Genomic DNA, 20,196 nt, shown 5'->3' with positions numbered 1-20,196 from the left:
AGTCTGCGCCGTCACTGGCACACCTCCCTCCAGGCTGTTCAGCAGGTTGTTCAGCAGCTCACTAAGGAAGGGGAAGATGAGCTTCAGATTCTTGCTGACAGCAGCAGGTCAGCAGGTGGGTGGGAAGCGAGAGCACGGGCCCTCATGATGTCAGTGTCATTCCTTTTCTCTGCTGTGACGCCTTGTTTTCTGGAGAAGAAATGGGCACTTTTGCCGGGTGCAGCGCTCAGCTGGATTAAATTCAGAAAGAAGCTGGCAGGCCCTGGTGCCCTGGGGATTGGAGACAGTGGTGTCCTCCAGAACGGGGCAGAACTGTCCACTGAACTAAGAGTGAAGATGACTCTGACTTTTCCCATTCAGAAATACCAGGTTGCATTTTTTTTTCTTGAAAATCTCCTCTTTTCATCCTGTTTGAACCTCTGTGTTATGAAGATTTTTTTAGAAAGTGCTAAGAACCCGGAAGTGAATTTGCCATCAGAGGCCTGGTGTCCTGACTTGTGCTTTGGGTGCACGGAGCACTGTGTTGGCTCCAGGGGGTGAGCCTGAGACCTTCTAGGTCCAGAGGGCAGGTCCAGTGAAGTTGAGTACCTGCCATTTGCCTCGTCATGCTGTTATCAGTTGTATTAGTCTTCTGTTGTTGCTGTTGACAAATGACCACAAAATTAGTGGCTTGAAACGACACGTGTCTGTCTTCTTCCAGTTCTGTAGGTCAGGGAGTCTGACCCAAGTCTTACTGGGCAAAAGTCAAGGTGCCAGAAGCCTGATTCCATCTTCAGTCTCTAGTGGAGAACCCGTTCCCCTGCCTTTCCGCTGTCTAGGGCTGCCTGCAGTCCTTGGCTCGTGGCCCCGCCACCTTGCGAGCCATCCTGCCCCCTCCTCCTCTGGCTCCTCCGTGTGGACACTTGTGACTCTCCCGGTCTTGCAGTCAGCCCAGCCTCCTCCTCTTGCTGTGGAAGCGATGGAGGCCCAGGCTCTGGGCATCAGATGTGGGTGTCTCTTAGGGGGCTCATTCCTCCTCTGTTTCCCCCCGCCTGCCCCCCGCTTTCTCACATGCTGCATCTTAACCGGGGGTAAGTCACATCTGCTCTGGAGCAGAGGTCTCTGACCCTGACTCGGATTTTCTTCCTTCATGCCACATTCTTCTTAGAGCCAAAAGAAAAATGATCATTATGTCCATGTCCTTTTTCTAAAAATTCTAGGGAGAGGTTAAAGTTTTATCCATTTAATTAAAAATTTTTTTTCACATGTGCTCACATCTTTCCCTGTGCCTTGGCCACACTGCTACAGTCCCGCCTATGTAGTTTTCGTCTCTGGAAGATCAGTTTGGATCTATTTTATGTCTTCCAAGACTCTGCTTACCACGTTCAGTTTTTCCCACAGGCTCTTTGAGCACATGGACTGTGGCTTCAGTAGCCTAGCCATGGATTCCCGTGTCAGTTCTGGGTTGTTGCGGTGGTTTCATCCTCCTCCTCACTCGGGGTTTCCTGGCTCCTGGGATCTTACAGGACACCAAAGGCTGTGACCTTGACGTTGCTGGCTGTCGGGTGTGCCTGTCAGCCATGAGTCTTCCTGAGCCTTGTCCTGAGATCTGGCAAACCTCCTTGGAAACAGTTGCAAATTCCAGGTCTTCTGTTGGATCTTCCAGGTCTGCTAGGCGGGTCTGGGGGCTTCCTGGTGGCCCAGTGGTAAAGAACCCTCCTGCTAATGCAGGAGATGCAGGTTCAACCTCTGGGTCGGGAAGATCCCCCTGGAGAAGGAAATGGCAACCCACTCCAGTATTCTTGCCTGGGAAATCCCACAGACAGGGGAGCCTGGCAGGCTACCGTCCGTGGGGTTGCAAAGACTTTGATATGGAGTTATTTTTAGACTCTCAGAGGGAACTGAGCAAGACACAGACCAACCCCAGATGGTAACAGCAAGCAGCCTGGTGACCTTCGCCTCTTCTTCTCCAGCAGGGACGTAGTGTTTGCATCAGCTAGCAGTGGTGGTGGGAAAGTTTGTGTGTGTTGATACATTAGTGATGTATCGATAAATGTAGAAGGTGGTTTTTCATTCCATATTTTAAAATGTTTTATTGTATAATCGTGCCGAATCAACTGGATGATTTTTATTGCCACTGTTTGCTATCAGGGAATGTATTTACTGAAGAATAAATAACCAGTTCTTTAACCAAAAAAAATGTGCTATTCACTCAGTTGTGTCTGACTCTGCAACCCCATAGATTGTTGCTTGCTTGGCTCCTCTGTCCGTGGGATTCTCCAGGCAAAAATCACTAGAGTGGATTGCCACTACCTTCTCCAGGGGATCTTCCCAACCCAGCAATCGAACCCAGATCTCCTGCATTGCAGACAGATTCTTTACCGTGGAGCTACCAGGGAATGTGAATAATTTTGTAAACAAATGTGTACCGTCTAGAAATAAATGCAAGTAGGTCAAGCAAAATAGCTAACGAATAATTTTGTTTCCATTTTGCTTGCTTGCTCAATTTCAGGTTGCGTTGGTTCCTGATGTACTTGTGGGTCCAGTCGTGCAGCCCTGCTGTTCTTTGTGTAGTTCTGTGTGTATATCCTCTTTGTAGGCCTGGGAGTAAAGTTTTTCTTTTAAGTGACTGCAGATTTCTAGCCAAATATTTGCTCTTATGAGTCATGGTTGGTTGGATCTATCACTTAGTCAATGCCAAGACTTTGGACAGAATCACAGTTTTCAGTAACCACATTGGCCGTACAGGACAGTATACTCAAAGTGGGACCAGCTTGTATTTTTTTCTCTCATTTTCTTGTTATTAGACGGCAAGAAAAGTCACTTGTGTCTTTGAAGCCAGTGTGCAGTACATTAGCTGATTTTCTTGGCTTCCATTTGACCTGGCCTCATCCATTGTTGAAGGGAATTCTGCGCTCTCAGTTTTTTAAACAAGGGTTTTCCTGTGATTTTTTTTTCTAGTTTAAAAATAGTTTTAAGAAAGGGCTTTTTTAGAGGAAACTACCGTAATAAGCTCCAGAAGTATAATAAGCAGTGCAGTTCATCTCCAAAGAGGAGGTATTTTCCCACTGAAGGTCAGGATAAGAGCTAAGCATTTTAAGAGGGTCAGTAAACAGAGCCACGTCTTGTCTTCTCTCCACCCAGGGAGCCGAACGGAAGATCAGAGATGAAGAACGAAAACAAAGCAAAAGAAAAGGCAAGTGCACTGACCCCAGCTCCCAGTTGAACGCCTGTAAGTAGAAGTGTTTCTGCCAAGTGTTTTAGACCTTTTCGTTCCAACAGTAACTCAAGTTTGTAAACAGAAGCTAGCGTAGTGGGTATTTTCTTCTTACTGCTGTGAAGTGATAGCCTTGCTTCCTTTAACTAGGAAGCAAAGACCGACGAGGGCCTGAACTAAGTCATGCTCAGGAAGCTCCAGGAAGGAGTCCTGAGTTTTTCCAGAGTTCAGACGATTTGGCCCTCAGTTCTGGTTCAGGTTGCTGGCTCCCATTCCTGACAAATAACACACGTTCCACCTGAATAGCTGATGATGAGATTGGAACTGGCCTAGATTTTTAAGAGTAATAGTAACACCCTTTGGAATTCAGGTTGTCTTAATTTGAAATAGCATGGTGTTCTTCTGTCAGATATTCTTAACATTTGCAGAATCTATAGGGCTTCTGTTTGGACGTTGTACCGGGAAAGCTTTTTTTTTTCTTTTTCCTTTTTAATATGGCCAGCATTCATATTCACAGAATCCCGTAGCTCTCAGCTAAAAAGAAGGAAAAGAGCACGCACTCTGCACACCTGGAGCTGGGGCATATGCTCTGTGCAGCTGGAGCTCAGACGGCCGCACCTGCTCTCTGCATGGTTGCCGCCCAGCAGATGTGGCCTGAGCATTCCCATCCGGGCTCTGCTGCTGGTCTCACAGTGCTGCTCAGGAGATGTCCCTTCAGAGAGCCGCTCAGCGGCTCGGAAAGCTCATCACTAAGCACCTCAGGGCCGGGGGCTGGGGGACGGTGGAGTCTGTAATTCAGTAAATAAAGAATTAGACAGTCACGTTGTCTCTCCGCCTCCCTGGGGTTCGGTTCTGAAGATGAAGGTCTGGAGTTGAGGTGCCTGTTCTGAGGTCAAGAGTACACTGCTGTCAGAACAGATTACCTAGTGAGGAGAGCCAGGGTGAAACTACCTGTAAATTATGTTTATACAATTGTTAAGTTTTAGCCTTTCAGGCAGAAACAATCACATACTTTGTCTCTGTTCTGGATCTTTCTCTGTGTGTGTGTGTCTTTGTGTTTAAACGTGGCTTTTTCTCTCCAGCCTTTGGTAAGATGTGCGATTGATTTTAGTGCAAATACAAACACATTAAGTGTAATTTCTTGCACTTCAGGCAGCGTGACCTGTATCTGCTGTTCTGCTATAATTTAAGTCTCTTAAGGAAGATGCTCTGTAGCCTGCCTGCAGTCTGGGAATGGAAGCTGTTGACTGTGGTGTCCTCGTGTTATTTTGTTTTTTTTTTTCAGTTTCCGACGTCAAAGTGCCGCTTCTTCCCTCTCACAAGCGCATGGACATCACGGTTTTCAAGCCCTTCATTGATCTCGACACGCAGCCTGTCCTCTTCATCCCTGATGTGCACTTTGCCAGCCTTCAGCGGGGTGCTCACGTAGGTAACCCAGATCCCAGGGTGGCTGCTAGGAGGCGACAGGCCCCAGAAGGAGAGTCTTTGGCAAACAGAAGCCAGAGCTTGGTGAGGTCTGCTCAGGGTTAGGGATCAGCTCTTTGGAGTGTCTGGTTTGGGCGACGTGACGTTCTCACGGTTAGGTGTGTGTAAGCATCATTGCTGTGGATCCGCAGCCCCAGACCTGCCGACTTAATTCTGTATGGATGTTATCTGTTGGTGTCTTCGCTCTTTAAAAGACACTGGAATGATAACATGTGGAGTTGAGTCTGTGATCTTGTGAATTTCACTTCCATGGGTCTGGACAGGAGGGAAAAGCCAGAGGAACACCAGGAGTGGGAGCCTTAATAGGATGAAGGATGTCTGAGCACTCTCCTCGCAGTTTCAGTTAGGGGACCGTCACTGGCACATGGTTGGTCGTGTCTCGGCCACTAATCTGAAATTTATCAAAGCTGCAGGCACACTCTACTTGGAGCAGAAGCTCAGTGGAGGTTGGACTCGGGTGGAGTGGAGCATGCCCTCCACCTGAGTTCAGGTAGATGCCCCAGAGACGTATGCCAGGAGCTTTGTACACAGATTCCGACAGACAGATGTTTTTGCAGAGTTCTTCAGGAAGGGCACTGCCAGGGTATTCAGTTTCTCATGAGTCTCGGGTGAGCGGGGTTCAGTAATCTTGTGCTGTAAAGGGCCCAAGAATAAACATTTTAGGCTTTTTGGGGTTGAAGGCTCTCTGTTGTGACTTGTGTCTGCTGTTGCGGGGCCAAAATCACCTTAAGCACTGCGCCAGGAATGGGCGTGGCCGTGCACCAGTAAATACTGTATTTACATAAATGGGCGTCAGGCCAGACTCGGTTCATGGGCTGCAGTTTGCCAGCTCCTGAACTGGAGGAGTTCAAGACATCTTTAAGAATCTGGTCATTGAATAAGGCTAACGGATTTTGTGTGAGATTTACATTCCAAATTACTTTCGTTTTAGGAATAATTTGTTTAAGGTCTGAAATATTTTAGCATATGCTTGAAAAACAGTCTTTTTTTTTCCCTTGGTCTTAGGTCCTTCCCATTGCCTCAGAAGAATTGGAGGGTGAAGGGTAAGGTTTATGTTTTGTTTTACTAAACTTTTTATTTTGAAACATTCTCAAACCTCTAGAATAATTACAGTACAAAGAACTCACTTTTTCCTGAGCCACTGGCGAGTAAGTTGCTGGCAGTGACCCAGCGCCCCTGAGTCCTTGGTGGTGGTGGTTGTTAGTTGCTCAGTCGTGTCCGACTCTTTGCGACCCCATGGACTGCAGCTCGCCAGGCCTCCCTGTCCATCACCAACTCCCGGAGCTTGCTCAAACTCATGTCCATTGAGTCAGTGATGCCATCCAACCATCTCATCCTCTGTCGTCCCCTTCTCCTCCTGCCTTCAATCTTTTCCCAGCATCAGAGTCTTTTCCAGTGAGTCAGTTCTTTGAATCCGGTGGCCAAAGTGTTGGAGCTTCAGCTTCAGCATCAGTCCTTTCAATGAACATTCAGGACTGATTTCCTTTAGGATAGACTGGTTTGATCTCCTTGCAGTCCAAGGGACTCTCAAGAGTCTTCTCCAACACCACAGTTTAAAAAGCATCAATTCTTTGGTGCTCAGCTTTCCTTATAGTCCAACTCTCATATCCATACATGACTGGAAAATCCATAGCTTTGACTAGGCAGACCTTTGTAGGCAAAAATGATGTCTCTGCTTTTTAATACTCTGTCTAGGTTTGTATGTTTCCACAAATGAGGATGTTCCCCTGCATAACACAGTCAGAATGTTGACATCAAGGCCTTAGCATGGTACCAGCCAGTCCAGGCTTTGCTAATTGTTCCAAAAACATACTTTATGGCAGAAAAGGGTCCCTTTCAGTCTCACACAGGGTCTTTTGCTGTCCTGGCTCCTGAATCTCCTTCCACTGGGAACAGCCTCCGCCTCTCCTTGGCTTTCCTGAGCTAATGCTTCTGCAGGTCACACTCCCGCCGTTTTGTAGGCTATCCCTCTGTCTGGATCTGTCCATGGTTTCCTCTTGGGGTGGATGATGCATCTGGGCAGGACTGGCACAGACGAGGCCCTGCTCTCAGCGTGTCTTGTCGGGGACACGTGTTTTCAGGGCACCCCTGCTGGTGATGTTCGCTCTGGTCACTTGATTCAGGCAGGCTCTGCCAGGCTTCTCTGCTGTGTAGTGAAACTCTTTCTCCTCTTGTAGGTGTTTTGAGGGGAGGTGCTTTGTAAACGTTTATCTCACTCCTTGTCAAGCTTTTAATTTCTCATTTGCATTATATCTGCACGGGCTTGTGGTTTCCCATTGTATTTAATACGCTGTGATTCGTCATCGTCATTTACTCTGCTCACGTGGTCCCAGAGCCAGCGGGGTCCCTCTCACTTGCTCCTGGATCTCTCCGGCTCAACCCTTCTGCCCTCACTGCTCCAGCACTTCCTCACCTTCAGGCATGGCGTCTACCAGGCACTTGTTTTTCCGCCCTACTCCGGCCCCGAAGTCAGCCTCTGCTCTAAGAAACCCAGATTCCTTGTGGAGATCGAGCTTCGGAAAGCCGGAGGAGGCCCCTGGGTGTGCTGGTTGCTGTGATGGTGTCAATGCCCCCTGCTCCCAGGGGTACCCTTCTCAGCCTCGCCGGCAGCCCTCCCGCCCAGCACTCCACCAGGCGAGGGTCTGGTCACCTTCTGTGAGCCATCCTGGCTCCCCACACCCACCCAAATGGGCCACGGGCCTCGCGGAAGGCAGGCTTTCCGCAGCCTCTCTAACTCGTGTTCTCAGACCTGAGTCCTGCAAGTGCTTTCATTGGAGACCTGTTCTGTGCTGGAAGCTGAGACAGCATGTTAAGGTCCAGCTGCTATTCTTAAAGTGATGGTTCGGCTCAGAAGCTCGCACTTACTTCATTTTCAGTTTTTTGGGTTTGTTTTTTTTTTTTTTTCATTATTTTCTTGCACTCACTGAACCTCACAACAGTGAGCTCACTGTGACTTGTGCCTTTGGTAGCCAGTCCCACCGGTCTCTCACTTCTTTCTTCGTGAAAGTCACTCATTGTGTCCGACTCTTTATGACCCCATGGACTGTAGTTCATGCAATTCTCCAAACCAGAATACTGGAGTGGGTAGCCTTTCCCTTCCCCAGGGGATCTTCCCAACCCAGGGATTGAACCCAGGTCTCCCGCACTGAGGGTGGATTCTTTACCAGCTGAGCCACCAGGGAAGCCCAAGAATACTGGAGTGGGTAGCCTATCCCTGCTCCAGGGGATCTTCCCAACCCAGGAATTGAACCAGGGTCTCCTGCATTGCAGGCGGATTCTTTACCAACTGAGCTATCAGGGAAGCCCTTCTTTCTTCATATGCAACTGGAAATATTTCCCCTCCCTTTGTATTTCCGCTGACACTGCTGTATTTTTTCCGATCCTCTGGGGTTTGGTGCTGTGGTTGTCTCCAGAGTCTTCCCATTTGTCTTCTGCTCGTGGATCCTGGTGTCCGCTCCAGTCTCTGCCACACCCTGATCACTGCAACATAAAAGTCTTAAGCCTCCCGAGAGCTGAGTGATTGAGGTTTTCTGGATTCAATTCATCTTCCTCGGGACTCTCTGTCTCAGCCAGTGTGGCTGAGCGTTTTCCCGCTCACACACCCTCCCTCTTTTGACGTGCTCTCTCCTCTGTTACCACCTTCACATGCATCTCACATCCCACCTCCTTCATAAGTTTTTTTTTCCTGAAGAGAAACCCCCTTCCCGAGAGGGCAGCTGGAGCCATGTGAGAGCAGCAGGGTGTCCTGCAGGCTTCTGAGTGTGTGGCCCCCTCTGCCATTCAGTCACACGAGCCCGGCTCAGTCAGCTTCTTCCCTTGAGCCCCAGATTTTCATCCACAAAATAGGCCTGGCCCATTTTAAAACGAAGGGCGTTTTAAATGTAAAATCCAGTGGTAACACCTGGAAACTCCTTTTGTTTCTGAAAGTGATTGAAAGTGAAGTCACTAATTGCCCACCTTGGATCACCTGCAGGTCCAGCTTGAAGAGGGGGCCGTACAGCGCGGAAGACGACTTTGTGATCCCGCCTCCTGCTAAGCTGACCCGGGTAGAAGAACCAAAGAGAGGTGTGTTGGTTTACGTTTCGTAGTGGGAGTTTTCAGTGGGAAGTGAGCTCTGAATCCAGCCAAAGCATGAATTCCTCAAACAGACCTCATCGGTGTTGACTTCCCTTGAGTGTTTCTCCATCAGAGCAGCTCCTCCTGGCTTGAGCTGGGACTTCCAGCAGAGTTAAAAAGAAGCTGAAAGCTGTGTTCCTTGAGACAGAGTTTATATTGGTTCATGTTTGCCGTCCTTAATGTGGACCTCTCTTTTTATTTTTCCCAATACCCACAATCCGTTTTCTTGTTTTGCTCCTATCAATGAATTACACTTTTCCCTCCTTCTTCCCCACTGGGGATCAGTGCTGCTCTACGTGCGGAAGGAGTCAGAAGAAGTCTTCGATGCCCTGATGCTCAAGACTCCATCCTTGAAAGGCCTGATGGAAGCTGTAAGTAGTAGGAATTTCATAATCCTCTTACTTGCACAGAATTCGATCAGAACAAATTTTACCAGCCCGTCCGGGTTCCTTGGTGGTGCTGAAGCCTTTCCTGAGTCCCAGCACCTTGTCTGTGGCCGAGGCACGTGCCACGTTTCACCCTGACCCACCCCTGCCTCCCCCCGCCCCAGAACTTAGTCTTCAGCAGTTGCAGGGCTGTGCCTACCTCACACCACTGTGCCCAGCGCACCCATTGGTAGGTAGTAATCACCCACCAGCGTCTAGTCCACTGAACTGAGTGGATTTGTAACGACCCTTGGAATGGTTTAACTTTCCTGTGCTTGGTTAAAAAGAGATTGCCACTTAACAGACTACTTAGAAGCCAACAAAAAATTATTTCTATCAAAATCTTAAAAACTTGACACATGAAACAGTGGCTCCTTCATCGGCCTTTGGAACTCCTTTTTTTTTTTTTGGAACTCCTGATCTTGGGGAATGACTGAATTCGTGTCAAGATCTTACCTGAAGCCAAATTGTGAAAAGGCAGAATTGTGACCAGAGGTGACCACAGCCAGGTGATTTAAAGTGAAGTCACTAGCTGCACACTTCTGATCACCTGCATGTCTAGCTTGAGAAGGGGCCCATACAACTTCAATGGCTCGGAGATCCTTTTGCCGCAGTATCTCAGCAAATGGCCCAAGAGCACACTGACCCCAGCCTGCCCTTGGGGACATCATAGAGACACGAGAAGGGTGCCAGGCTGATCCCTGTTTTGGCTTTGCCCCAGAGTGAAATTCGAGGGATCAGCACTGTGTCTTGATATGTATCCACCTCGGGCCCCTATAAATCATTGTAATCTTTGAGCTCAAAGTGAGTCCATAACTCGGCTGGAAGCAGGTTTCCCCTGACTACTGCTGAATGTAGAATTCATTTGACAAACGTTTGTGAAGGGCCTACTTTGTGCCAGGCACTGTTCTTGGCACTGGAGATACAGGAGTATGTGACCCAGTGCTGAATGGAGTTTACGTTCTGGTTAGGAAGATGGCTACAGTGAAATCGGCAGAGGCCACCGTGTAATTTGCCAGGTAGCACTGATGGGTGCGGGGAGAAATATCAGTCACCTCAGATATGCAGATGACACCACCCTCATGGCGGAAAGTGAAGAAGAACTAAAGAGACTCTTGATGAAAGTGAAAGACGAGAGTGAAAAAGTTGGCTTAAAGCTCAACATTCAGAAAACTAAGATCATGGCATCTGGTCCCATCATTTCATGGCAAATAGATAGGGAAACAGTGGAAACAGTGAGAGACTTTATTTTTTGAGGCTCCAAAATCACTGTGGTGACGGCAGCCGTGAAATTAAAAGATGCTTGCTCCTTGGAAGAAAAGTTATGACTAACCTAGACAGCATATTGAAAAGCAGAGACATTACTTTGCCAACAAAGCTCCATCTAGTCAAGGCTATGGTTTTTCCAGCGATCATGTATGGATGTGAGAGTTGGACTATAAAGAAAGGTGAGTGTCAAAGAATTGATGCTTTTGAACTGTGATGTTGGAGAAGACTCTTGAGAGTCCCTTGGACTGCAAGGAGATCCAACCAGTCCATCCTGCAGGAAATCAGTCCTGAATATTCTTTGGAAGGGCTGGTGCAGAAGCTGAAATTCCAATACTTTGGCTACCTTATGCAAAGAACGGACTCATTTGAAAAGACCCTGAAGCTGGGAAAGATTGAAGGCAGGAGGAGAAGGGGACGACAGAGGATGAGATGATTGGATGGCATCACCAACTCAACGGGCATGAGTTTGAGTAAGTTTCGGGAGTTGGTGATGGATACGGAAGCCTGGTGTGCCGCAATCCATGGGAATCACAAAGAGTCAGACACGACTGAGCGACTGAACTGAATTGAACTGTTGGATGCTACGGGGAGAACTAAGGCAGTGCAGGGGATGGCAGCCAGGGGGTGCTGTCGCTCAGTCTCTGGGAACCAGGTGTCACCGCGGCTCCTCCCCTGCACCTCAGCCAGCGGCGCCCAGTGCCACCTGTCGCCCTCTGCTCTGGGTCATTCAGCTTCCTGTGACTTCTCCCTGTTCCTCCGGCTTCCTTGTCTCCTGACAGCCCTTCCTCACTTCTTGATGATGGAGAGAGAGGAGAGTGTGGAAAAGACTGGGACTTGCTATGCCAAATATAATTCATTCACAGCGCTTAAAGAGTTCATCCCAGCCTCCCATCTCCTGGGCTGGGGGTTTCATAAACACAGTGAGCATCCAGTGGTACAGAAAAGAGGTGAACGTGTATGCTGGCAGCTGGGATGTGGTTCGATGTGTACGGTATATCTTTGTTAGATTGAAAGTTAGATCTGCAGGCCGGTCTTCTGAGGCCCCGATTTCAGGGCCGCGCAGAGCCGTGCTCTTCAGATCGAGGGTGGGCAGGGCAGTGACCCCTGGGTGGGAGCGGTCTGGATAGTTCCTCAGGTAACAGTGTCTGACCTAGATTGAATCAGCCCCTGGTCCTTGGAGTAGCTGTCCCCTCCGTGTGCAGACCGCTCCGTGCCTGAGAGGAAACCTACAGAGCTCACTGCATCGTGTGGACCCCACGCCCCTGGTCAGGATGGGGGGGGAGCCGGGAGTGGGGCCCGCGGCCACGCCTCAGCCAGAGACCACTGCCCTCCGGAGAGGCTCCGCCCCCGGTGAGGATGTGCCTTCTGAGCTGGGAAATCAAACAGTTCCTTCCTTCCGGTGAGTCTGTATCTGAAATGAACTCCTGCTTTGTGCTGGACATGCCTTAATCCCACGACAGTCATGGGGTATGTGAGGTGAGGGTCTCTGTTTCCTGTTGAGAGGAGGCCGAGGGTTAGAACAGTCACCTGCCAGTGGAAACTGAGTCAGAACTGACGACGTTTAGGCGTGTCTCACTCCAGAGTGAGGCCTTTGTGCGTTGAGTAAAGTGCCTAGACAGGATGCTTGTCAACACTCATGGAGCCTGCAGCTCGGAGAGGGGCCCATGTGGACGTCAGCATGCTTGGAGCTCACAGCTCAGAGAGGGACCCATGTGGACATCAGCACACTTGGAGTGTACAGCTCAGAGAGGGACCCACGTGGATGTCAACATGCATGGAGCCTGCAGCTCGGAGAGGGGCCCACGTGGACGTCAACATGCATGGAGCACACAGCTCAGAGAGGGGCCCACATGGATGTCAACACGCATGGGGCTCCCAGCTCAGAGAGGGGCCCACGTGGACATCAGCACTTGGAGCACACAGCTCAGAGAGGGGCCAACGTGAATGTCAACAGGCATGGAGCTTCCAGTTCAGAGAGGGGCCCATGTGGACGTCAGCACGCTTGAAGCACACAGCTCGGAGAGGAACACACATGGATGTCAACATGCGTGGAGCCTGCAGCTTGGAGACTGGCCCACGTGGACATCAACACGCATGGAGCCTGCAGTTCATAGAGGGGCCCACATGGATGTCAACATGCATGGAGCCTGCAGTTCGGAGAGGGGCCCACATGGATGTCAACACGCATGGAGCTCCCAGCTCAGAGAGGGGCCCACGTGGATGTCAACACGCATGGAGCTCCCAGCTCAGAGAGGGGCCAACGTGAATGTCAACATGCATGGAGCTTCCAGTTCAGAGAGGGGCCCATGTGGACGTCAGCACGCTTGAAGCACACAGCTCAGAGAGGAACACACATGGATGTCAACATGCGTGGAGCTCCCAGCTCAGAGAGGGGCCCACGTGGACGTCAACACGCATGGAGCCTGCAGTTCGGAGAGGGGCCCACATGGATGTCAACACGCATGGAGCTCCCAGCTCAGAGAGGGGCCCACGTGGACGTCAACATGCATGGAGCCTGCAGTTCGAAGAGGGGCCCACATGGATGTCAACACGCATGGAGCTCCCAGCTCAGAGAGGGGCCCACGTGGATGTCAACACACATGGAGCTCCCAGCTCAGAGAGGGGCCCACGTGGATGTCAACACGCATGGAGCTCCCAGCTCAGAGAGGGGCCCACGTGGATGTCAACACGCATGGAGCTCCCAGCTCAGAGAGGGGCCCACGTGGATGTCAACACGCATGGAGCTCCCAGCTCAGAGAGGGGCCCACATGGATGTCAACATGCATGGAGCTCCCAGCTCAGAGAGGTGGATGGAGGACTTTAGTTTTCTTGCTGCAGCAGCGTTTGCTCCTCAGACAGGACAAGTGCAGCACTTGGATTTTGGGTGGAGAGAGCAGCTCTGTACTTTCTCTGTAAACCTAACACTGCTCTGTAAGGTATTAATTTCAAAACACCATGGCCATATAATAGAGTTGTGACACCTGTGACTTTGGGAAGCAACAGACCCCTGATTCCAGCTCTCTCCAAAGGCGGGTAGCCCCCCCTGCCCAGGACAGATAGGCCCTCGTCTTTGTGTGTGCAGATGTGAGAAACAGAAAGCTAAGTGTCTATACCACTGTATGAATGTATTTGTTTTGTCAAGTCATGAACACACAACTTTGTAATATTATTTTTGTTTTGTTCTTTTAGATCTCTGACAAATATGATGTTCCCCAAGAAAAGATTGGGAAAATCTTCAAGAAGTGTAAAAAAGGGTGAGTGCTGACTGGCAGCCTTAGAGCCTCTGAGTGATGTCAGTGTCATAGAGCAGCCCCTCTGAGTGATGTCAGTGTTATAGCACAGCCCTTCTGAGTGATGTCAGTGTTATAGCACAGCCCCTCTGAGTGATGTCAGTGTTATAGCACAGCCCCTCTGAGTGATGTCAGTGTCATAGAGCAGCCCCTCTGAGTGATGTCAGTGTCATAGAGCAGCCCCTCTGAGTGATGTCAGTGTCATAGAACAACCCCTCTGAGTGATGTCAGTGTTATAGCACAGCCCCTCTGAGTGATGTCAGTGTCATAGAGCAGCCCCTCTGAGTGATGTCAGTGTCATAGAGCAGCCCCTCTGAGTGATGTCAGTGTTATAGCACAGCCCCTCTGAGTGATGTCACTGTCATAGAGCAGGCCCTCTGAGTGATGTCAGTGTTTTAGAACAACCTCTCTGAGTGATGTCAGTGTCATAGAACAACCCCTCTGAGTGATGTCAGTGTTATAGAACAACCCCTCTGAGTGGTGTCAGTGTCATAGAACAACCCTTCTGAGTGATGTCAGTGTTACAGCACAGCCCCTCTCAGTGATGTCAGTTTCATAGAACAGCCTCTCTGAGTAATGTCAGTGTCATAGAAAATTACTTTCATCCACCTGAATCTGTGCCCAGTCAAGAACCAGTTATAGAAATATCAGTCAAAAATACAGTTTTTCATACTAGATTATCCACATAAAGTTGATTTATTTTTCTAGGGCATCTTTGTGGATTTTTTCCAAGTAGAACCTTTGCTTCTCCCATGCTTGGCAGCAGTGCAGTGGCTCCAAATTCCAGAGCGCATGATAAAATTTTCCAAGGCTGACAACAATCGCTGCCCCATTTATTGAGCCCCCATCATGAGTCGGGTGCTGGACCAGGCACACGTGTGTTACTTAATTCTCATGTTACCATTACTCTAAGACAGGGGTTACTACTCAGTTTCTGGATGAGGCAGCCGAGCCCCAGAGAGCCTAGGAAGCTTTTCCAGGATCAAGGTCAGCTTAGTGCCAAGGCCAAGCTTCAGGTTCTGTTTTGACCAACATCAAAGCCTTTGCTCCATCTCCCTCCACCCTCCTGCCCTGAGTCATGTTTTCAATCATGGAATGTTGCTTCTTTGTTCAGAAGTTAATATTTTTAGAACTGTACTTAAGTGTCAGTACTGTTTGGCATGGGTAAGCAGGGTACAGAGTAAGCATTTTTCGGCTTAATTCTAAAGCACGTGGAATGTCCCTGATGGGCCTAGTGGGAAGGGTTGGCCTTGATAGTAGATTGGCTAAACTTTGAGGGTAACTCACTGGGGAAAATAGTCGTCAGGGAGCTGTGGCTTCCATCGCGTAGGTTGACTTGACTGATGTACCTTCTGTAGCTGGACCATGTGCTGCTTCTGTAGACGTACTTTGTTCACTGTAATAAGTACTGTTTATTGAATGATTACTGCACACTGAAATAATAACTCAGCTACCGTGTTTTCTTTATCGTACACCCTGCATGTGAAGTGCTTTACCCAAGCTCCTCATTTCATCCCTACAACAACCGTGTAAGATTGACCCTACTATTATACCCATTTCACAGATGAGGAAAGTGAGGCATAGGGAGTGTAACTAGTTCGCCTCACGTGGCACAGCTAGCAACTGGCAGCGCTAGCTGTGGAGTTTGGGTGTGACTGCAGAGTGGGCAGGAGTGAGCAGGCCTGTCTCGTCTCCCTTTTCCAGGATCCTGGTGAACATGGATGACAATATCGTGAAGCATTACTCCAACGAAGACACCTTCCAGCTGCAGATGGAAGAGTCCGGGGGATCGTTCAAGCTCACCCTCACTGAGATCTGAGGACGCCCCGCCCACGACTCCCAGCAAGCTCAGCGAAGCTGTCACCTGGGCCTTTGGGGTTGGCAGGCCACAGGTTTGCCAGTCGGCCACCTTCCAAATGTGGGTGGATGTCAGTGGAAGTTGGAGGTGGCTCTGCTTTTGGCTTGGAGATAGCATTGAATGTATTGCATTGACGTTTTTCAGATGACCCCAGAAAGCATATTTGAATTTTCTGCTATAAATACTTAGGATTAAAAGTGGAAACTTTGTTCCAAGATTTGCTAGGTTACCTGGGAACCTTTAGGATATCTGCTACATTATTTATGGAACTGTCTCTTCAGCACGGTGCAGGTCAGACTCGGTGTGACTCTGACCGCCTCAGGTCATGGGCACGGTGCCCCCACCAGACAGGGGGGCCCTCTCTCCTCGGCCTCTCATTCCCCAGTACGTGTTTACTCCAACAGGGCAGGTTACCGAAATCTTCCTTTGCGACTGTCTTGAACATATCAACTGCCTCTATTATGAAGAACGCGAACGGTGACAGTGCGCCTCCGTCAGGCTAAAGCTGCGTGTGTGTAAGTGCAATACGTCTTGAAGGCCTGTGTCTGTAAATGTGTACATACCTGTCTTATATAAATAGATAATATATATGTGTGGTGTCTGTACATACAGTGAAGAGACGCGATGAGGTCTACCCTAAGGACTTTCTTGAGAGGATAAGTTATTTCAGACCACGTACACCCAGCAGGTAGCATGCTGTGCTTAGTGAATCCCACTCACAAGCTTTCTCTGGGTTTTCCCAAACAGCCACCATTCTGTAGCATAGCAAAACCTCAGATGACAGAGATGCTGCACGCTCTTGAGAAGGTTGTTATTTGGAAATCTGCACTGTTTAACAAATGAAGTAAAGGAAAAAGCACTACCGCAGCTCACGTCTGCTGTGTCTGCTAGCATCAGTCAGGCGTCCCCGACCGCGGGCATAAACACGGTGATCATGGCACATACTGTCGTCACCGTGAACCAGGAGATGCAACTCGGGATGGAGTACTTCCAGATCTCTGTGCTACAGGAAGTGACTTCTGTTTTATCACGTTTCAGAACCTCCAGGCTTTGATTGTCTTGTATGCTAACAGTTCTAAAAAGCATTCATGAGTTTATGAGACTGTATTACTATGGGGAACATTTTTATACGTGTTTAAATATATAAAAATACTAAAGAGTGTAATTTTGTAACGGAAATAAAAATCGCAGGTATCTTTAGGTTCAGGGAAGTAGAATAGGCTATTTGTATACATAGGATTGATAATTACATTCTTCCATTAAAATATTCTAATGAAGTATGTGAACTTAATTGCTGGCTTTCTAAGATAAGATGTTATGGGACACGGGTCATATAACAATATTTTGTATTTTGTTTTATGAAATTGATTTTGTCTTAATTGTATAATTGAAGATGTATTTTAAACCAAAGGGATTAAATTTTATATGTCTATTTCGTAATACGTCCTTTCCTGTTATTCAGCTTGGCTTTTCCTTTCATTAGTCAGTAAAAGCAGAATCTCAGATCTTAAAAAGTAGAGCTAAAAAGAACCACTTTCATGTTTTCTCCTTGTTTCCCAGCATGTAACTTGGGAAAACTCTCTTCCTTCCTCTTAGTCTCACCTTAGAGGGTCTAAAATGATCTGAGTAATTGTTAACCGAGGGGGCCCCAACTGAGTTTTTAACTACTACCAAAACTTAACCACCAAAGCTTAAGGTAAATGCTTTCAGACCTGAAATCTCAGAGTTCTTAGTTTAAAGCTTAACAGAAAATGTTTGGTTTAAAAATCTACCAGGGACTTCCCTGGTGGTCCGGTGGTTGGGACTCTGCGCTCTCACTGCAGAGGGCCCAGGTTCCATTCCTGATCAGGGAAGTAAGAACCTGTAAGCTGTGTAGCTTGGCCAAAAAAAAGGAACAAAAATCTACCAGTAATGTTTCAGATCATCAGAATTTCTAAATCAAATGGCTGTTGTTAAGTACCTGCCGGTAATCCAGGGCCAAAATGTGATAGACACTGAAGTATATTTCTAGTGAACACATGATCGCAGAAATGAAGTAACTCCCAGGGAGGTTTCCTGCAATGGCTGTGGACCTCTCGCTCTAATCCTGGGGCCGCAGGTCAGAACACCTGAGGGGGAGACCCCGCGCATGGTCCCCTGAGGCCCCAGAGCCTGTGGGGTGGGGCCTTTGTGGCCTGGCCCAGGGGACCCTTCTGGACTCTGCTGCCCTGTCCTCTCACACTTCCTGCCTTCCCTCCGTCTTTGTTTCTTTCTACCTTGGTCACTTACCTTTTGCCTTTTGTCTCAGAGCTTGGCTTTGCCCTGGAGGCGAGGGGCTTCTCCTGTCTCCCCAGTGGAGAGCCCAGGTCTCCTGACCCTGCACACACACACACACACACACCGCACCTTGTGACCCTAACCTGCCTGCCGCCCTCCCCAGCCTCTTGTCTCCCTGGATCGCTGGCAGCCTGCCCGGTGCTCAGGTGCTCAGTCAATGATCCTGCAATGATGGGGTGACAAGCTGGTGCCCTTGACAAGCCCCGCCCCTTGCAGGACATCAGCAGTGAGACGGGTTAGAAGTCAGAAGCTCAGAAGTGAGCGTGGCTGGACCTGGCCCCATGGCACACAGTGGGGATCATCTGCCTAACCTGGCGGCAGCCAGGAAAACAGTTCCTGAGCCAGGGCCCTGGAGCAGGGGTGTCAAGGAGCCAACTGGATGTCATGGGGGCAGAGTCACAGGGGGTGCATGCAGCCCGCAGGTGCAGAGGGCGGGGTCACCATGCCTGCTTCCGCCGACCAGGTGTGCACTCGTTCAAGGTCAGTGTCCTCTGTCCACCCTGTGGAGCTGGCGTATCACTGTCATCCGGTGTCAGCAACATCTGTGTCTCACCTGCAGACACTGCCACCAGCGTACAAGCACGGGCTGGTGGGCGGTGTGGTCAGGCCTTGAGCCCACACCTTGGCTGCCCCGAGGGCGTCACAGCAGGTGTGCACCAACAGGCCACAGTCCCTTCTCTGCTCCGCTCATTTCTGTCTCATACACACACCCTCGATCCTGAACTCCTTTAGCCATCATCCCCCTTCAAATCTTTTAGCCAAATTTTAGAAAATTTTACAAATGTAACACATGCCAAGAAAAAAATCACATGCCATGAGAAGGAACAAGGAGAGCTCCACGAGAGTGTCTCTCTGAGAGGTGAGTTTTCTGACACCCAGTCCGATGCCCCAGAGAGAACCAGCCATCTGTTTCTCCAAGGCCACACCAGAATCCTCCAGGCAAACTCAGGTGCACTGTGCATATTGTCTTGCAGGTAGGGTCATACTATTCTTTGCAGATGTTTTCATTTATCACTATTCTTTAGACATGAGTTCTTTTTAGTGACTGCATTGTATTCCATTGTAGAAATGACCACCGTCTAATCAGTACCCAGGGCTTCCCTGGTGGCTCAAATGGTAAAGAATCTGCCTTCAGTGCAGGAGATGCGGGTTCGATCCCTGGGTCGGGAAGATTCTCTAGAGGAGATTCCAGTATTCTTGCCTGGAGAATCCCATGGACAGAGGAGCCTAGTGGGCTACAGTCCATGGGGTCACATAGACGACTGAGTAACTGAACAACACATCAGTACCTACTGGTAGACATTTAGACCAAGATTTTGCTATTACAAACATTGCTGCAAAAAATGTGGACAGGTCTGTCCTTCCATACCTGTGAAGTGGAACTGCACAGTGAGTTCTTAGCAGAGGAGTACCGAGTCAGAGATAGTGGTCAGTAAACTTTATGTAGAGACTGTGAAACTGCTATCCAGAGAGAACCAGTTTCATTCCTGCCCACTGAGTGTGAGTCTGTCTCTCGACGTCTCAGTGCTTTGATTCTTGCTTCTGTTGGAGGGCAGTTGAGCGTAACTTCTTGTTTGGGGGCTGTTTGTTCTCTGTTTACCTCCTTGAAAGACTAGTCTGTTTATTGTCCCGTTTCCTCATTTCTTACACTCTCAGCCCGGGGCAGCCTGACTTCTGTCCCTGCCACACCGTGCAGTGAGCTCTGCCAGATGCTGGGTGGTCTCTTTTAATCCTCCCGGGGCCAGTGAGTGGGGTGTAGCCCCATTTCACAGCTGAGGCCCAGGAGAGCACACTGCTGGGGAAAGAAGCAGTGTGTCCACCTCCAGACCTCTAGTTCTCTCCACTTTCACGTGCTGTGTCCACTGCAAACGCTCCAGCCAAGGTCGTGGATGACCTAGCTGGCTCGTCTTCTCTCTCTCTCTCTTGGACATTTGACCGTAAAGAAAACCTTCTCAATTTCTTTGGCTTTCGTGATGGGTATATCAGCTAGAAAGTTTTGGTTGCAAAATCAGAAACGACAAGCTGGTTCAACAATAAAGGAAATGTGTTGCTCTCCTAACGCTGAAGCTGAAGGTGGCCCAGGTTGGTCCTGGACCTTGATGTTACCAGCAGCCTAATTTCTTGCCTCCTTTGGGGGCTCCATCCTAAGTTTTACTCTCCCTGTGTGGTCTCGAGATGACTGCCAACAATTCCTAAATCCGTGTGTCTCCTGGTTCAAGTCCAGAGGCATAGGACTCCCAG

At 49.1% G+C, this 20,196-nt stretch overlaps 1 protein-coding gene across 3 annotated transcripts in view; it reads left to right on the top strand.

Moving 5' to 3' along the window:
- Positions 1 to 17,079, top strand: part of GRHL1 (grainyhead like transcription factor 1) — a 50,235-nt gene extending 33,156 nt beyond the window's left edge. For 2 of the 3 annotated variants that reach the window (NM_001076450.1, XM_059891527.1), the window contains exons 10-16: positions 3,124 to 3,211; positions 4,482 to 4,621; positions 5,687 to 5,724; positions 8,655 to 8,746; positions 9,083 to 9,168; positions 13,681 to 13,745; positions 15,486 to 17,079. In NM_001076450.1, coding sequence (NP_001069918.1) covers positions 3,124 to 3,211; positions 4,482 to 4,621; positions 5,687 to 5,724; positions 8,655 to 8,746; positions 9,083 to 9,168; positions 13,681 to 13,745; positions 15,486 to 15,600 — 624 coding nt within the window. In that variant the 3' untranslated portion in view covers positions 15,601 to 17,079. The remainder of the gene's footprint in view (positions 1 to 3,123; positions 3,212 to 4,481; positions 4,622 to 5,686; positions 5,725 to 8,654; positions 8,747 to 9,082; positions 9,169 to 13,680; positions 13,746 to 15,485) is intronic. The other variant, XM_005213061.5, reaches the window with a different exon arrangement.
- Positions 17,080 to 20,196: the final 3,117 nt, after the last annotated feature.

Source organism: Bos taurus, chromosome 11, assembly GCF_002263795.3.
Source record: "Bos taurus isolate L1 Dominette 01449 registration number 42190680 breed Hereford chromosome 11, ARS-UCD2.0, whole genome shotgun sequence".
Taxonomy (NCBI): domain Eukaryota; kingdom Metazoa; phylum Chordata; class Mammalia; order Artiodactyla; family Bovidae; genus Bos; species Bos taurus.
The sequence above is the reverse complement of the archived record's forward strand: the minus strand, read 5'-3'. Positions and strand labels throughout refer to the sequence as shown.